The sequence below is a fragment of the Pezoporus wallicus genome, unplaced genomic scaffold (assembly GCF_028554395.1).
Source record: "Pezoporus wallicus isolate ANWC-B61680 ecotype Strahan unplaced genomic scaffold, APGP_CSIRO_Pwel_v1 contig_8341, whole genome shotgun sequence".
Taxonomy (NCBI): domain Eukaryota; kingdom Metazoa; phylum Chordata; class Aves; order Psittaciformes; family Psittacidae; genus Pezoporus; species Pezoporus wallicus.
Window position 1 is genome coordinate 1,313,687 of NW_026638083.1, and position 13,857 is coordinate 1,327,543.

Below are 13,857 nucleotides of genomic sequence, written 5' to 3' on the forward strand. Positions count from 1 at the left end.
CAGGGAGAGAAGAGGAACATCCTCAGATATGAAGCCCTCTTGATCTGATGGGAACTGAAGGTCGTAACTACCACGTGTGACCAAAAATATCATTTTACCCAGATCAGAAATAACATCCCAGCTTTAAGCTGTGACCTAAACATCACATGGCAGTAGTGATCATGAGATTTTGATTATGAAGAGAGTATCCTGATCTCATGAAGATTCTGGATATGCTAGAATACTATTAATGTACAGGATAAGCTCAATTAGTAAAACACATTCATTTCTGAATTCACATCCACAATCCACAGTCCTTGCCTGGGTGAATGTCTTAGGCACAGGATGGGTTCCTCAAGGCACAGATGAAGGAATCCCACAAGAGTAACCACAGAAGATGATAACTTGAGTTACTGAAGCTGCTCAACTCAGTGTTCAAAAGGAAAAGCTGAGGCTCAAGCTGGTCAATGCCACTGTGGCCAAGCACAGAAGGACAAACCAGCCCTGCAGAGCCACGTTTGCGCAGCTGGATTAAATTTAGTGGAGCTAAATTTATCTCCGCTAAATTCTCCCTTGCTCCAGCAAGGCCAGGGTGAGGCAACACGGTTCCAGTCGCATTGGAGCTACTACAGTTTTCCCTCCTGCTGCTCTGCATCCCCTGCTATATCCTGTGACTGCCCAGACACGAGCGCTGCAACAGGGCAAGACTTGGGTCTGCCAAGGCAGGAACAGAGCCCTTCACTTCCAATCCCTCTGCCTGGCCCAAGTCACCAAGACCCCACAAATAGCAGAGCCAGGAATAGGCTCTGGGAGCCTGAACTCTGAACCTGCTTCACTGGGCTAAGATGCCCACTGTGTATTTAGCACTCGCACTGGCACTAGCTGGTTATGCTGACTGGGAAGTCTTATAAAGAGAAAGAAGATGATGCTGAGTAACTTGGAAATAAAAATCAATCAAGAAAACAAGTAAATACCAACTGCCAAGTACTGAGACAGGAAAAAGCAAGTTTCGTAGAACTAAATAAGCAGGAAAAGCCAAATGCAGCAGTTGAAAAGCTCTGCATTACTGCTGACTCCTTACTGAGGCAGAGCCCAGCTGAGCAAACAGCTTTAGCACGTCTTAATGCAGGTTGGTTTTGCTAAAGAAACAATCCCACTGCACCTCCATACAGCCAACTGCCTCCAACAGAGCCACTTGGGCTCGTTCCACTGCAGATGGCTTTGGCACCTCTCGCCTTTGTCTCCCTTTGGGTGCACTGCCAGTTCCTGCTCTGAACCTGCCCTCTCAGCGCGGCTCCATCTGCAGCCATCTCAGATCTTGCCATCTTCTTCTCCAAGCCATGAGGCTGCTGCGGCAGCTCGGTGGAGGAGGAGCTGTGGTGCATGGGCCTCACACAAGCGAGGGCTCACAGACCTCAGCTGGTGATGGCAGCAGCTTCTCACTGGCCACTGCCCCAGCATCCCAGCACAAGGGGAAGGTGTTGAAGCACTGTGTAAGGCAGGCACTGCCCAACAACAGCAATGCTTCACTTCTCACTTTGAGACAGCAAACTTGGCCATTCCTGACAGATGTCCCTAGAGAGCAGATCCACAACAGCCTCAAAGCAGAGCCAAGGCACCATTACCAAATGGCAGCAGCTTCCCAGTGCCCTGTGCAGAAAGTATCTTGGTTCCTGTTGTCTCCAGGTCCTTCTCACTCTTGTTGAGGGGTTCTTTTCCAGGACATCAGCTGAGCTTCTCTCTCTTCAGTGTTCCCGTACTCAGCAGTGTGACGGCTCTTGGCCATCAGCTTCAGTTTTCAGACTTGTGCAGACTTCAGGCAGAGCTTTCCCAGTTCCAGGCCACAGAAACCACCACAGGTTTTACTGCTCTTTGCTGAGCCTCCACTGAAGGGTGGCAGCAGTCTTCAGCAAGCCTTGCCTGCACTCTCAGATAAAGCAATGCTGAAGGACCCAGGATCACAGGCCACAGATGGGACCCTCAGGATATAATGATAACTGAAGGCAACTTCCAAGCACCAAGGTGGTCGCTGCCTGCCACCCACCAGGGATCCAGGAGATCTGCAAACCCATTCCAGTGCTGACCTCACTCTGGATTTGAAAGAGGCTCTCTGGAGATCAAAGACCAACACATTATCACAACATGACATTTAGCTCCCACCTCGGTCCTTCCCGCTGGAGCTGACTGATGAGTAACCATCAGTTACAAATCAATGTCCCTTTTGTTTTCTGGCATTCTTCCTCTCCCCTGCAGGATCTGCAGCGCAGCAATTAACATGTTCTCTTTTCTGTATGACTCCTCTTTACCCAACTCACTTAAAAATAAAGATTTTCTTCCTCCTCATGAGTGCACGACTTGTGCCATTTCCCTCTCAGTCAACTTTCTGCAAGCACTGTTCATATCCCTTCCCCTGCTCTTGTGTGCCGACCAGGAGTGGTAAACAACTCTTCTATTACGGATGTCACATCTATTTTCCATCTAGCTTCATTTTATCTTTCTGGAGTGGAATGTAATAGAGGCCATATAATTTACAAAACTGTTCTCCTCCTGACCTGCTGTTCAATGCTGCAGAGAATGAACAGCACTGGAAATTTATACCTCAGCCCACTTCTGAGTTGATGCTGGGGGCTGGTTTCTGCACGACTCTTTGTGTGTTACCTGTTTATAGGGTAAGAGATGGAACTTTCAATTCGTTTCTTTCAGTGTGCTAATGTCAGTGAAGAACCTTCACCTCCCCAGCTGGACTCCTCTTGGACACTTGGACAAGGCTGTTTTCACCCAGCACTGCCCACCCAAGGGAAACCTGCAGTTCAATCCATGCATCTATCTGCTCTTCTATGACCAAGTACAAAGAGGTAACCTTCCCTTCACGGTATCGTCCACCTCATTACTGCAAGAAAACCATTTCCCAGTTCCATAGCCAGCCACTGCCATAAGCAATACTACTTTGCCATCCACAATGCAGGACAAATGATTCCCAAGACATACTACACTGAGTTATCCAACAACAGACTGGTTTGTACGTGTCCTACTACCTCCCACTAGCGCAGACCCAACCACATGCCACAGCAGATGTTAAAAGAAAAATTGAAATACTCACAGATTTTTCTATTTACCCAAACAAGTGAAGCTTCAGTTTGCTTGCCCGAGTCCTCAACACTCCCACTGACAACAGAACGCTAGCTTTGTGACCACGAATAATGTCTTTGTGAGCACTGAGGAGGGATTAGCACTTTCTCCTATCTGTACGAACATGAACTACACATTTCTGCTCTGCTAATACACAGCCTGAAGTAGCTCAGCACCTGTGGTGGCAGCAAGCTCTGCTGCGACAACGGGTACAAAACAAAGAGCTTATTGCTCTGATTTTGTGGATATGATCCCCCTTGGAAAGACAGGAGTAATTTTCTGCCTATGAAATGGCCTCTGTGTAGCAATTCAGAGGAGTGATGCTTTACAACAGTGAGAACCCACGCTCCAAGCCCACACCTGGCTCCCCAGCCAGCCCCGCCACAGCAGGAATGGCCCCTGGGATGGCCAGACAGACAGATGGAAAGGCTCCTTACCTCAAAGCAATAGTCCTGTCCCAGGATGCTACTGTGCACCGGCTTGATGACCACTTCTTCCTCCATACTGAGATCCAGAGCCTCAACAGCACTACTGGGACTGAGCAAAGACTCGTGGGAGCGCGATTCTTTCAGCCTCGGCATTAGATGGGATCTAGAGGAAAGAGGGAACGGGATCAGTGGATGCTTTCCTCCCCAGAAATTTAGCCCATCTGTTAACAACAACTGCAGAATACTCCTGGGAATTTTTTGCCCTGAGATAACAGAGGGCCCAGAATAGCAGGGACTGCTACTCTGCCCCATTTATAATGTGGTGAGCAGGTTCTGTTCCAGGCTGGTGTTCCAAGCCCTGATGCAGCCAGGACTACATTATCAGAGGTGTGCAGGCTGTGGGGCTCTGCACAGCTGAGCATGTCTCTAAATGTCTGTCATGCCCATTGTTTCCAGGTGGGTTGTAGCTGCCCCAGAAGGTACCACTGTGCTTGTCAGTCCCACAGCTGGGTCTGCAGCACCTGCCTGCTGGGTCAGGAATGGGTTTACACACACGTGGAGATCCCATTAGCATCCTACTGCGCATCCTGCTGTTTCACAGCACCCAGACCCTACTGACAAAAGGAAATTACCTGCAAATGGGGAGGAATTAGTGACTTTACCCCTTGTAAAACCCCAGACCCATTTGCTCCCTGCCTGCAGAACATGGCCAGAGACCAGCACCGCCGGAGCTCCCATGCACAGAAACCCTTCTCCCTACCAAAGCTCCCTCATCCCTCTCACTGCTGCAGCTGGTGCCTGGATCCACACTCTGCAACCAACAACCCAAGGGCTTGTGTGTTACACACCTGGGATGGGGACAGTGTGGAAAATAAGGCCATGATAGCCCTATCGATTGATCTAAATGCTCTGGAGTCCCACTGGCAGCATTTAGCAGCAGGGGGCCCATAGACAGCAAGCAGCACACCATTTTCGAGACAGCCAATACAATCAATGGTGCTGTAACTCTTAAAGCAAAACCAGGGAGCTTAGGGGGAAAAAAACACAGCCAGGTACTCGCAGGGAAAACAGCAAAAGCAGAAAGCAGCAATGGGAAAATAACTGGAGAGCAACAGGAGCAGCTGCCTCCTCTACAGCCTGCACCATGTAAAATGGTCCTACTCCAGCCAGCTCACAAAGCTCTGATCCTGGTAACTCTGACCTTTACATCCTCTGTGAAGCACTTCAGGGTCTTCCAAAGAGACCACGTGCCCTTCTGCCTACACAGAGAGCACAACATCTTCTTCAAAGGCTCAGAAGGACACAAATAAAGGGAGTCTGAGATGCTCCCAGCACGGTTTTAGTGAGTGAAACAATGCTCCCACTATGCTCTCAGCCTGCTTTGTGTGTGCTGAGTTTTGTCGTTCTCCAGAATAAAGCTGACCAACCCACAGAGAAATGTCAATAGCACATGCAAAATTCATAGCTTCCAGGGGATCACACGCCAGGCTGAACCTAGGGACCAGCCAAAGGGGATGCTAAGATAAACAGCAGCAGAAGATAAACAGGTGCTGCTCTAGATTCGCCATTAAGATTCATGCAGCGGATGAGCCCCCAGGTGATAATGGATCAGCCTGCAGCTGGGTTCTCCAGCTGAGCATGCTAAATGGATGGCTTGGAGCAGGATACCCAGCCTGGGGACACGCTGCCCAAGGGTGCCAGGACAGCACAGCCTCCAGGCATCTCCCTGCATCCATAGAGGCCACAGCCAGGACCAGCCACAGGGGTACCCATGAGGGCATCTGCAGAAAACCAGACTCATTCCTTAGGGGACAGCCCCTGGCCCTCAGATGCTGAAAGCCTGGGTTAGAGCACCCCAGTGCTGGATCAGGAGCCATGCCTTTGAAGCACAAGGCTCTCCATCCCATTAGTGGTTCTTTAAACTGCCCACTCACCCCAGAACTCTGTGGTGAATAAACTGATCTCTAGGAACTGGGCACAGTCGTTTGCCAGTACTTTGTGGTGATTTTCCACTCTTTTCACAGAAAAGGGTCCATATCCTTTCCCTCTGAATGCTAACTCTAATACAGGCAGACAGATCAAGTTACCTCTGGACACTGAGAGCAGAACTAATATCCAGCAGCTCAAGAACTGACAATACAGCCTGCTCACCAAGCCCACAAGCAAGGCATTTAAAGTAAATCTTATTTCTATATTTGAGAGGTGAAATTAGAGAAGGGAAGACCACAAGCTAAGGCTTGGATCCTCGTGTGGACAAATATGAATATGGATAAACTACACCCGCACCTCGGGAGCTGTGACACGAAGATGTACATGGCTCAGCCGGACCCCTGCGTGCTGGCCTAAGGCTTTTTGTTAAAACAAGTTTATTCTTCATGTAAAACTCCTGCAGCTGCAGGGCCCCGGGGCGAGGGGAGAGTGCAGATGTGCGAAGATGAAGAATTACCAAGGGAGAGCTTCTCAGGACATATTCTGCTCTCACCACATTCAGCAAACACGTATTTATATCCCTCCATACTCTGCCATATGCCTCTGGGAATCCCAAAATTAATGGGACTTTCCTTAGGCAGGAGGCTGTTTGTCAGGTTCCTGCCTCGGCAGGACCCGCTCCCACGACGTCTCTTACTCCCGAACGATCAAATCCAACCCAGGTCAGCAACAGAACCATTTGTCACCAGATGCTGCACTGTACAGAGGGAGCGCTGCAGGTCTCCAATCAGCCCTAAAAGGCTCAGCATCTGTCTGTGTATCAAGAGCTAAATGGGGAGATGTCATTAATTAGAGACTCTGGTTTGAAATCCCAGCAGAAGGGATGTGCCAGAGGCAGCCCTGGCAGAGCAGGATGAGAGCTGTCTCTGCAGAGCATCCTCCCAGGGTGACTGGCCCCATCCTCTCTCCAGCACACCGGAACCAGCCCTGATGCTATGGCACTTAACCCATGGCAGTCCAGGGGGTCTGCAGACATCCCGGAGTGCAAGGAGGGCCACACACACCACCAGGCTTCAAAGGACACACAGTCCTTTCATTTTCATACCCTGTTGTAGAGCAGAGCGCGTTCCTCGCGTCCTTTGGTAACAGCATGACATTTGCAGCAGGAGGCCATTTACTGGAAGATGTTTGCAAGTCCCTGTTGCAGCCCCCCCAGACTTCCTTTTGTATTAACAGCAAGAGAAGGATCTTGCTAAGGCTGCAAGCTGCTTCCCTGACCCTGAGGGTGGGAGCACTCTGCTTACTGGAAGGACCACTCAGTGTTGCCCCACTTTGGACAAGGAAAACATGAGCCCGCTGTGTTTGTGTTACACTGAGCAAGACCTGTACTGCATCAGGCCATAAAAGATGTGGAGAGCTTCATCCAAAGATGATTTACTGGGCAAGGGCTAGAAAATCCCCATCAATTGCACTCACTGATGAAGAAGTGCAGAAATACTACACACACGATGTGACAACCCCCTGGGCAGAACAGCAATACAAGCAGGAGGTGGATACTCCTCAGCCCTGCCTTCACCCAGCATGGGCAGGGAGCAGCACTCATGGCAACAGAGGTACCAGAGCACTTGTAAACTCGTGTTCTTCCTTAACCATCCAACATCCTAACAGGCAAACTCACCTGGAACATCATTTGCTTACCGTGTATGTACACTTCCAAGGTGACACGGGTACTTTGCTCAAACTCATCTCTCTATCATCACTTTTCAAACGCTGCCCCTGGGGCCATCCACTCTCCTGCTCTAATAACTCGCCGTGTATTCCAGGTCCCATCCCAGCTTACGTGAGCTGATCAGATTCAGTTCCTACACTTCTGCTTTAATACGGTGGGAACGGGCAGCTGCCCAGAGAAATCTCTCAGCAGGAAGCCCTCCTTCCAAACAGCACGTTCAGTTCTTTTTGCCACAGGCCTTATTTTAATCCCTTTCTACTTGCCTGAAGTTCAGCTGAAATGAAGGAGGGGGGAAATCTCATAAAAGACCACATTAGTTCTAAAGAGAAATAACTGCTACCGGCGCTGACCTGGAGAGTCCTGCAGAGAGGCAGCCAGTCTCTCGTTATTAAAGAAGAGGTTTACTGCCCACGAGCAATGACAGAGGATTGTTGTTCTAAATAATGAAAGTCATAAAACATTTCCGTGTGAAGGGATGCCATCCCCCTCCGCCTGCTCCTCCAGAGCAGCCAAAATTAGGGCCGTCAAGGTTTATCAGCACACCTCATCCAACCAGGAGCCTGTGGGCTGCAGAGAAACAAGCTTGGAGGGACAATCCAGTCGCTCCTCACCAAACTCCAGGCTGGATTTGGATCAATGGAGGCAGCAACCAGCCCTCTGCAGCAGCAGCACCACCACACACACTGCCCCGGGTCCAGGCTGCATGTTCTTTCAAGAACAAAGATGCTCTGCTGAGGCTACAAGGGAGGTGAAGATGTAGGGCCTGTCTACACAGACTGCTTCTGGAATAGGTCTTGTGTGTTTAAACTCATACACTCTTATTCCAGAATTGCTTTCTTGTGAAGACAAGCCCTCAAAGGGACAACCCCATACGTTTTCAATACAGAACCTCACCTGCCTGAAAGCACCCAGCTGCTGCTTCTGTGGTTTGATGACGAGAAATTGCCTGTTATTTTGGAGGGAGAGACAGAAACAAACAGGGAACCTAGCTGGGGAGCCTCAGAGGGATGGAGCAGACACCAAACCTAACACTGAAACATGGCAAAGAAATTAAAGAGTCTTTCTTGAATCTCTTACTGTTCGTCCCATTAACACCAGCTGCAGTCAGTCTTTGCAAAATGCATGCCTCCCTGCTGTCAGAGGGATGTGATCTCCCCACTTACACTGTCTTTGTGACACGTCTCTCGGTCAGGAAACGATCCCTGCATTCAGCTTTGCAAGGGCTGACAGATCTGACCAGCTGGGAAGAGGGTCTTTAGGGCAGCCCTCAGCCCCTCACCAGCACACACCCGCTGCAGGGGTCCTGGACGCACACACACAGTGGAACAGTCCCTGAGACCCACATGCAGCATCAACAGGATTTAGATCTGTGTCCAGCCTGGGGATTAGGTTTTGTTCTGGCTGAGAACAAAGTGGACAACTCCCCCAAACTGATTTGCAGCATCAGATGGGAGAAGGATTTTAGCAGTCACAGATGGGAGTAAATCACAGCCCATCCTCTGCCAGCTTTACCAGGGCACACAATCGGGACAGGCTGTCCCACCCCAGGCTCGGAGCATCGCTGCTGCTGGTTACAAAGTGGGACTCTGCTCTCTGCAGAGCCCAAACCAGTCTGATTGCTGCGTTTCTTCCTGCAGTATCTGCAACCCAGCTCCCCTGCCCAGCAGCAACCCCCACATCAGCACCGTGACTCCCCCTGCCCAGTGCTGACTTCTCCCAGCCTCCTGACCCCTGCTGCGATTCTCACCCATTCCTCCCCAGTGCCTCATCCCGCTTCAATTTAACAAATAAACACAAAAGTGATGCTCTGGGAACAACCAAGAACAGCACCACAAGAGCACGTGCACACTCCCAGAGGATGACAGAATGTTTTCCTTTCCTGTAGGACAGGATGCATAGATGAAGTCTCAGCACGCAGCACATCCCTCCCCATGTCCTGCTAACCTGGCCTTTCTCCTGCAGGTCTCTAGATGCCAGCAGCTCCCTCTGCCCTGGCAGGGCTATGGTGGGCTGAAGCAGAGGGGGATGCTCTGCAGCCTTTGGGGTTGCAGGTGCTGGGAGACACCACTCAGAGCACTAATGACATGAACCTCGTGCCGCCTCTTACCCTTCCTAACGCAACACCTTGGCTGAGCCACACAAAGGACATGTAATTAAACTAAGTAACACCTGCCCTTGTTTTTAGGCTGTTCTCAGTTTTAACCAGCAGCAGAATTAATTACATTCAAAAGAACTCTCAGCCCATGCCAGACTCCAAACGTTGTTTTTGCCAACCCGGAGGATGATTTTACCCCGTGACATCCACCTGAGCGTGGACGTTTGTTTGTTTAACATTGTGCCAACGCCAGGTTTGGCTGTGACAAACCTGCAGGTCCAGCACAGGGTAACCAGCAAGGACATGGGCTGTGTTTGTAACATGCAACATGAAGGAACTGCAAAAGCAAGCAAAATGCATCAACAGCAAGAGGCAAAGGATGGTCAGAAATATACCTGAGTTTCAGTGACCACAACGTGAAGAAGCTGAGGGAGTAAAACTCCTCCCTCTTTCCCAAGAGCAGGGTGGCACCAGCATCTCGCTTTCAACAGAAAGCAACACTTAATATAAAAGAAAATTACCTTTTCTTATCCCATCAGCCTAAACCAGCATAAACAGTGCCACATCTGTGACAACTGATGCAGACAGCAGCCACAGACCCAGCGCTCCAAGCTGGAGTCCCAACCCTAGCAAGGCTCTGAGAACCAACACCAGCCTCTGGGGTGAGCAGGGACTGCAGAGCCCCCCAAACACCCGGGGAACCTCTAAGGAGGCAAAGCCAGGAGCCCCGGATCCCCCCCTACTCCGTCCCACAGAAACCCGGGGTGCTCCCTGGATGCACCCGGGACAAGTTCCCGTGGCGGGGATAAAAGGGTTGATTTTTATCACTGAGAATTTTGCTGGGCGCAAGCCCGGCAGCAGAATCTGCACAAGAAATAAAGCACAAGGCAGGGTCTCTCCTCCGGGCTTAACCGTAAGGAAACGGAGCACAAGCCCCATCTCCCGCACTACGGCCAGAGGCGGCTGCCCGAGCCCGCGACGACGTCTGAATAAATAACGACGAAAACAAATTCTTAACGCTCCGCATCGCGGCCGGAGCGCAGCTAAAAATAAGCGAGGCGAGGCGAGGCGGACCGGGCCGACGGCGGCAGCAGCCGCAGCGGCCTCACCCCGGCCCCGCTCCGGGCCTCCCCGCACCCAGCCCCGGTGTCCAGCGGCGCCCTGACCCCGCCCGCTCCGGCCCCGCTTCCCCGCCGGGCAACGCGCGGGTCCGGCCCGAAACAGCGCCCGCCCGCCCGAGCGCTGCAGCGCGGAGTTGGCTCCGTAGAGCGCGGGCAGCGCGGCCGTGCCCGGGGCGCGCACCCAGGGGTACGCGGACACTCACCCGCAGGGCCCGCTCCCGCTCCGCCTCGGCCATGCCGCGCTCCGCCGGCCGCGGGCGGGCCGCTCCTGAGCCCCGCCGCCCCGGGCCGGCCCCGCCGCCGCCCCGCCCCGCTCGGCAGCCGCGCCGCTGCGGGCCCGCCCGATTGGCTGCGCTGTAGCTGGGCAGAGCGCCCCGGGCCCGCTCCCGCTCCCCGCTGCCGGCTCCGGGGGGTGCGGGCCGGGATCGCCTCCAGCCGCCGCCCGCCCCGGTGCGCCGCGGAGCCGCTCACCCCTCGCCGTGATCCCGCCTGCCCCGTGCCCGCGCTCATCGCGTTGTGATAAACCCCGGCAGAAGCCGCCTCTCCTCAGCCTTTATTCCCGCAAGCGCTGCGGGAGGGCGCTTCTTCCTTCCCTCGCCGCTCCCCTCCCTCCTGCTCGGCCCGGTGCGTCCCGCGGGACCGTGCCCGCCGCCCGCCCCGCACATGCCATTCCCATTTTGGGAAGCCGAGTCACTGACCTTCGCAGCAGCGCAAGCCAGAGCAGGGAGTAGCGCCTGCAGCAGCAGCCGCCCGCTCCTGCGTGAGCCATGACCCGCACCCCGGCCCCGCATGAGGCTGAGCGGCGAGGCTCAGAGCCCGACCGCGGGGTGGTTTAAGTGCAGAGTCACGACACACGGTGCCCGGAGCAGCAGGTGAGTGCGGGAGGAGGAGGACGCGAGGCGGTGGAGAACAGAGGGGATGGCTGCGCAGCATGGTCCAACTGTCCCGATTGCCACCATCCTCACCCAGCCCACGCCGACACGTTCCCAGAGCCAGACTGCTGCTGTCATCCTGGCGTATTCAAATGCCTCCATTACTCATCAAGAACAAAGTAGGATTTCGAGTAAATGAAAAGCCACCACATGGCACCGTCCCCTGCCTGCTACTTAGGGCTGCTTCCTTCTCCACTTCTCAAAGGCTGCCGTCCATGTCTGCAGCAGATCAGAAAACCTCCAGCTCGGGCAAGGCTGCTCCGGATCAGGGAGGAAGCAGGTACCAGGGCTGCGAACGCTGGTCAGCATCGGAAGGGAAAACGAGAGCAGAGGTACATATCCCTGATCGGAAAGAACACTCCAGGTTTCCCCACATCAGAGGGGAAGGAAGCAGGTCTTGGAGTGGGATATAGGCAGGTCCTGCCCAAGGCAGCAGGCACAAGTCTTGCCTCCTCCAGTGACTTCCAAGCCGGATTCCTGCCCGGATTATCCCTCCAGCCAGCAGCACCACGCACAGCACTGACAAACGGGTCAAAATCTGCAGGTTCTCTGCCCAGTTCCGACACTAACTCCCTGCATATCCTCTGCTCCTCAGCCAGAGAGGTGGGCAGGACCCCCTCCCAGCTCCAAAGGATGCAGGAAATGTGGAGGACTGGCAGCATTGCTGCTGGGCTTGAATAATCAGGAGCACCGTCTGTCACCTAAGGCCACTGGGGTCCTTCCTTCCATGTTACACGGGTCCCCACCGTGCCCGGGGACGATGGCATCAGCTCAGCAGCCCCAGTCACTGCGTTCCTTCAGGGAGCACAGGCAGACCCTTTCCCCTTGCACTCTGCAAACACTGCTCTGCATTTAGCACATTTTACCTCATTTTTACCTCCCCCCATTCCCCCCAGCAGCGGTTTGAAGTTCTCTCACCCTTTGCTGGCAGCTGCCACACAGCGAGACAAGCTCACTGTCCTTGATCTGCTTTTCAGGGCTTCTATAAAGTAGGGCACCAGCATCAACCCAGCGTCAGGCTTTTGATACATTGCTGGAGTAGCCAAAAATAATAACAGGCAGCTTCAGTCAATCTTTTCTTTCTCCAATCTGCAGCGGCAGCAGCACAGGGGTCCTTTGTGTGCCAGAGCAGAAGTATGGTGCACACCGGACTGAAATCCCGCTCAGCATCCCCCAGCCATTCCAGCCTGCGAGCCGGGCTCACCGGCAGCACCCAGGGAGCCTTTGGCTTGTGGGGTCCCCTCTCCTACAGCCATGCTTTGCTCCCCGTGTTTCTTTTAGCACCTTATCTCCCTCGCTGTGGCGGAACGCTAAGGTCAAGTTACAGTTTTACCAAGGCTGTTATCTTCCCGGCACGGCAGGAAAAGGCAGAGCCTGAACTTTGGAATGAGCCCTCAGAGAGGCAGCAGGACAGGAGAACCAGGTTCTCTGCAGCCCAGTGCTGGAGTGTTCTCTGCTGCACATTCACACACAGCATGAGGACAAGCTGGAAGGAGGTACGGAACCCAATGAGCACGATGGCCTGCGTTCCAGCAGGAAGCAGATACACTGGGAATGGTGGCAGCTCCAGCTGACGTAAGGACCCAGCGCAGCTGCACTGCTGCTGCCAGCTGACATGGCAAGATCCAGCGAAAGAGCTGGGAACTGCCCAGTTGGATTTCCCCTGTTCCGGACCTGAAATTCCAGAAGGTCAGTCCGTGCAGGACTGGCACAGGAGCCTGGCATTGGGAGATGAAGGAATGTGTGATGCTGGAGCCCACCGGCACTCTGTGTATCCTGCTGCTCTTTCCCACCTCCACAAATAACAACTGTTTCCCACCAGTGACGTGCTGCCATGGCCCTGCCCCAGCCATCGTGCTGGGCTTGGGCTGGTGTCTAAAACACACAGCTCCTTGGGGCTGTGGGTCTGCATGCACAGGTCAGTCATTACCCCCACACCTCTGCAGACCAGAGCCTTGGGGACGGCTCTTTTCCCCTCCCCATGGAGTGGGAGACCATAAAGAAACCTCACACCTTTGACTCAGTGTTGAAATACAGTTGCAGCGGGCATTGCCACCACCAAAAAGCAGCTAATTTTGTTCCAAGGCAGGGTTTATCCCAGCTTCCTTCAAGTAAGCTTGTACCTCATTCCTCATCTGCACAAGGTGGTGTTTCCCTGCCGACTGTTCTCCCCACAGGCGGCTCTGAGGGTGATACACAGGTGTACAACAGTCAGAGCTAATACTACCATTGCCAACACCAGCATCCTCCCAAGGTACAGTATGTGACCTTTTCCCCCTCTTCACATTTGCACCTCCTGTTCCTGTGGGATCCCAACACCTACCCAGTGACTCACTGTTTAAGAAGTAGCACTTGTGACAGGAAAGCCCCTGCACTTCATCACAGGGCAGGTAACACAACACCTTGGATGGGTTATTACAGCCATTTCCATTCACAGTTAGTTCAGGGATTATTATCTGTATTATTTCTAGTCCTCTTTCTCTGGGTTGCTTTTCCTCCTTGGTCCCAGCCAGGC

The 13,857-nt window shown here is 53.2% G+C and overlaps 1 protein-coding gene across 12 annotated transcripts in view; it reads right to left on the reverse strand.

Moving 5' to 3' along the window:
* Nucleotides 1-13,857, reverse strand: part of DAB2IP (DAB2 interacting protein) — a 167,433-nt gene that overhangs the window by 34,040 nt on the left and 119,536 nt on the right. For 8 of the 12 annotated variants that reach the window (XM_057409051.1, XM_057409050.1, XM_057409049.1 and 5 more), the window contains one exon: nt 3,546-3,699. In XM_057409051.1, the coding sequence (XP_057265034.1) occupies nt 3,546-3,699 (154 nt within the window). Of the gene's footprint in view, nt 1-3,545; nt 3,700-10,613; nt 10,709-10,881; nt 11,004-11,108; nt 11,207-12,260; nt 12,544-13,857 lie in introns of those variants that run through there. The other 4 variants (XM_057409054.1, XM_057409055.1, XM_057409058.1 and 1 more) reach the window with 4 other exon arrangements.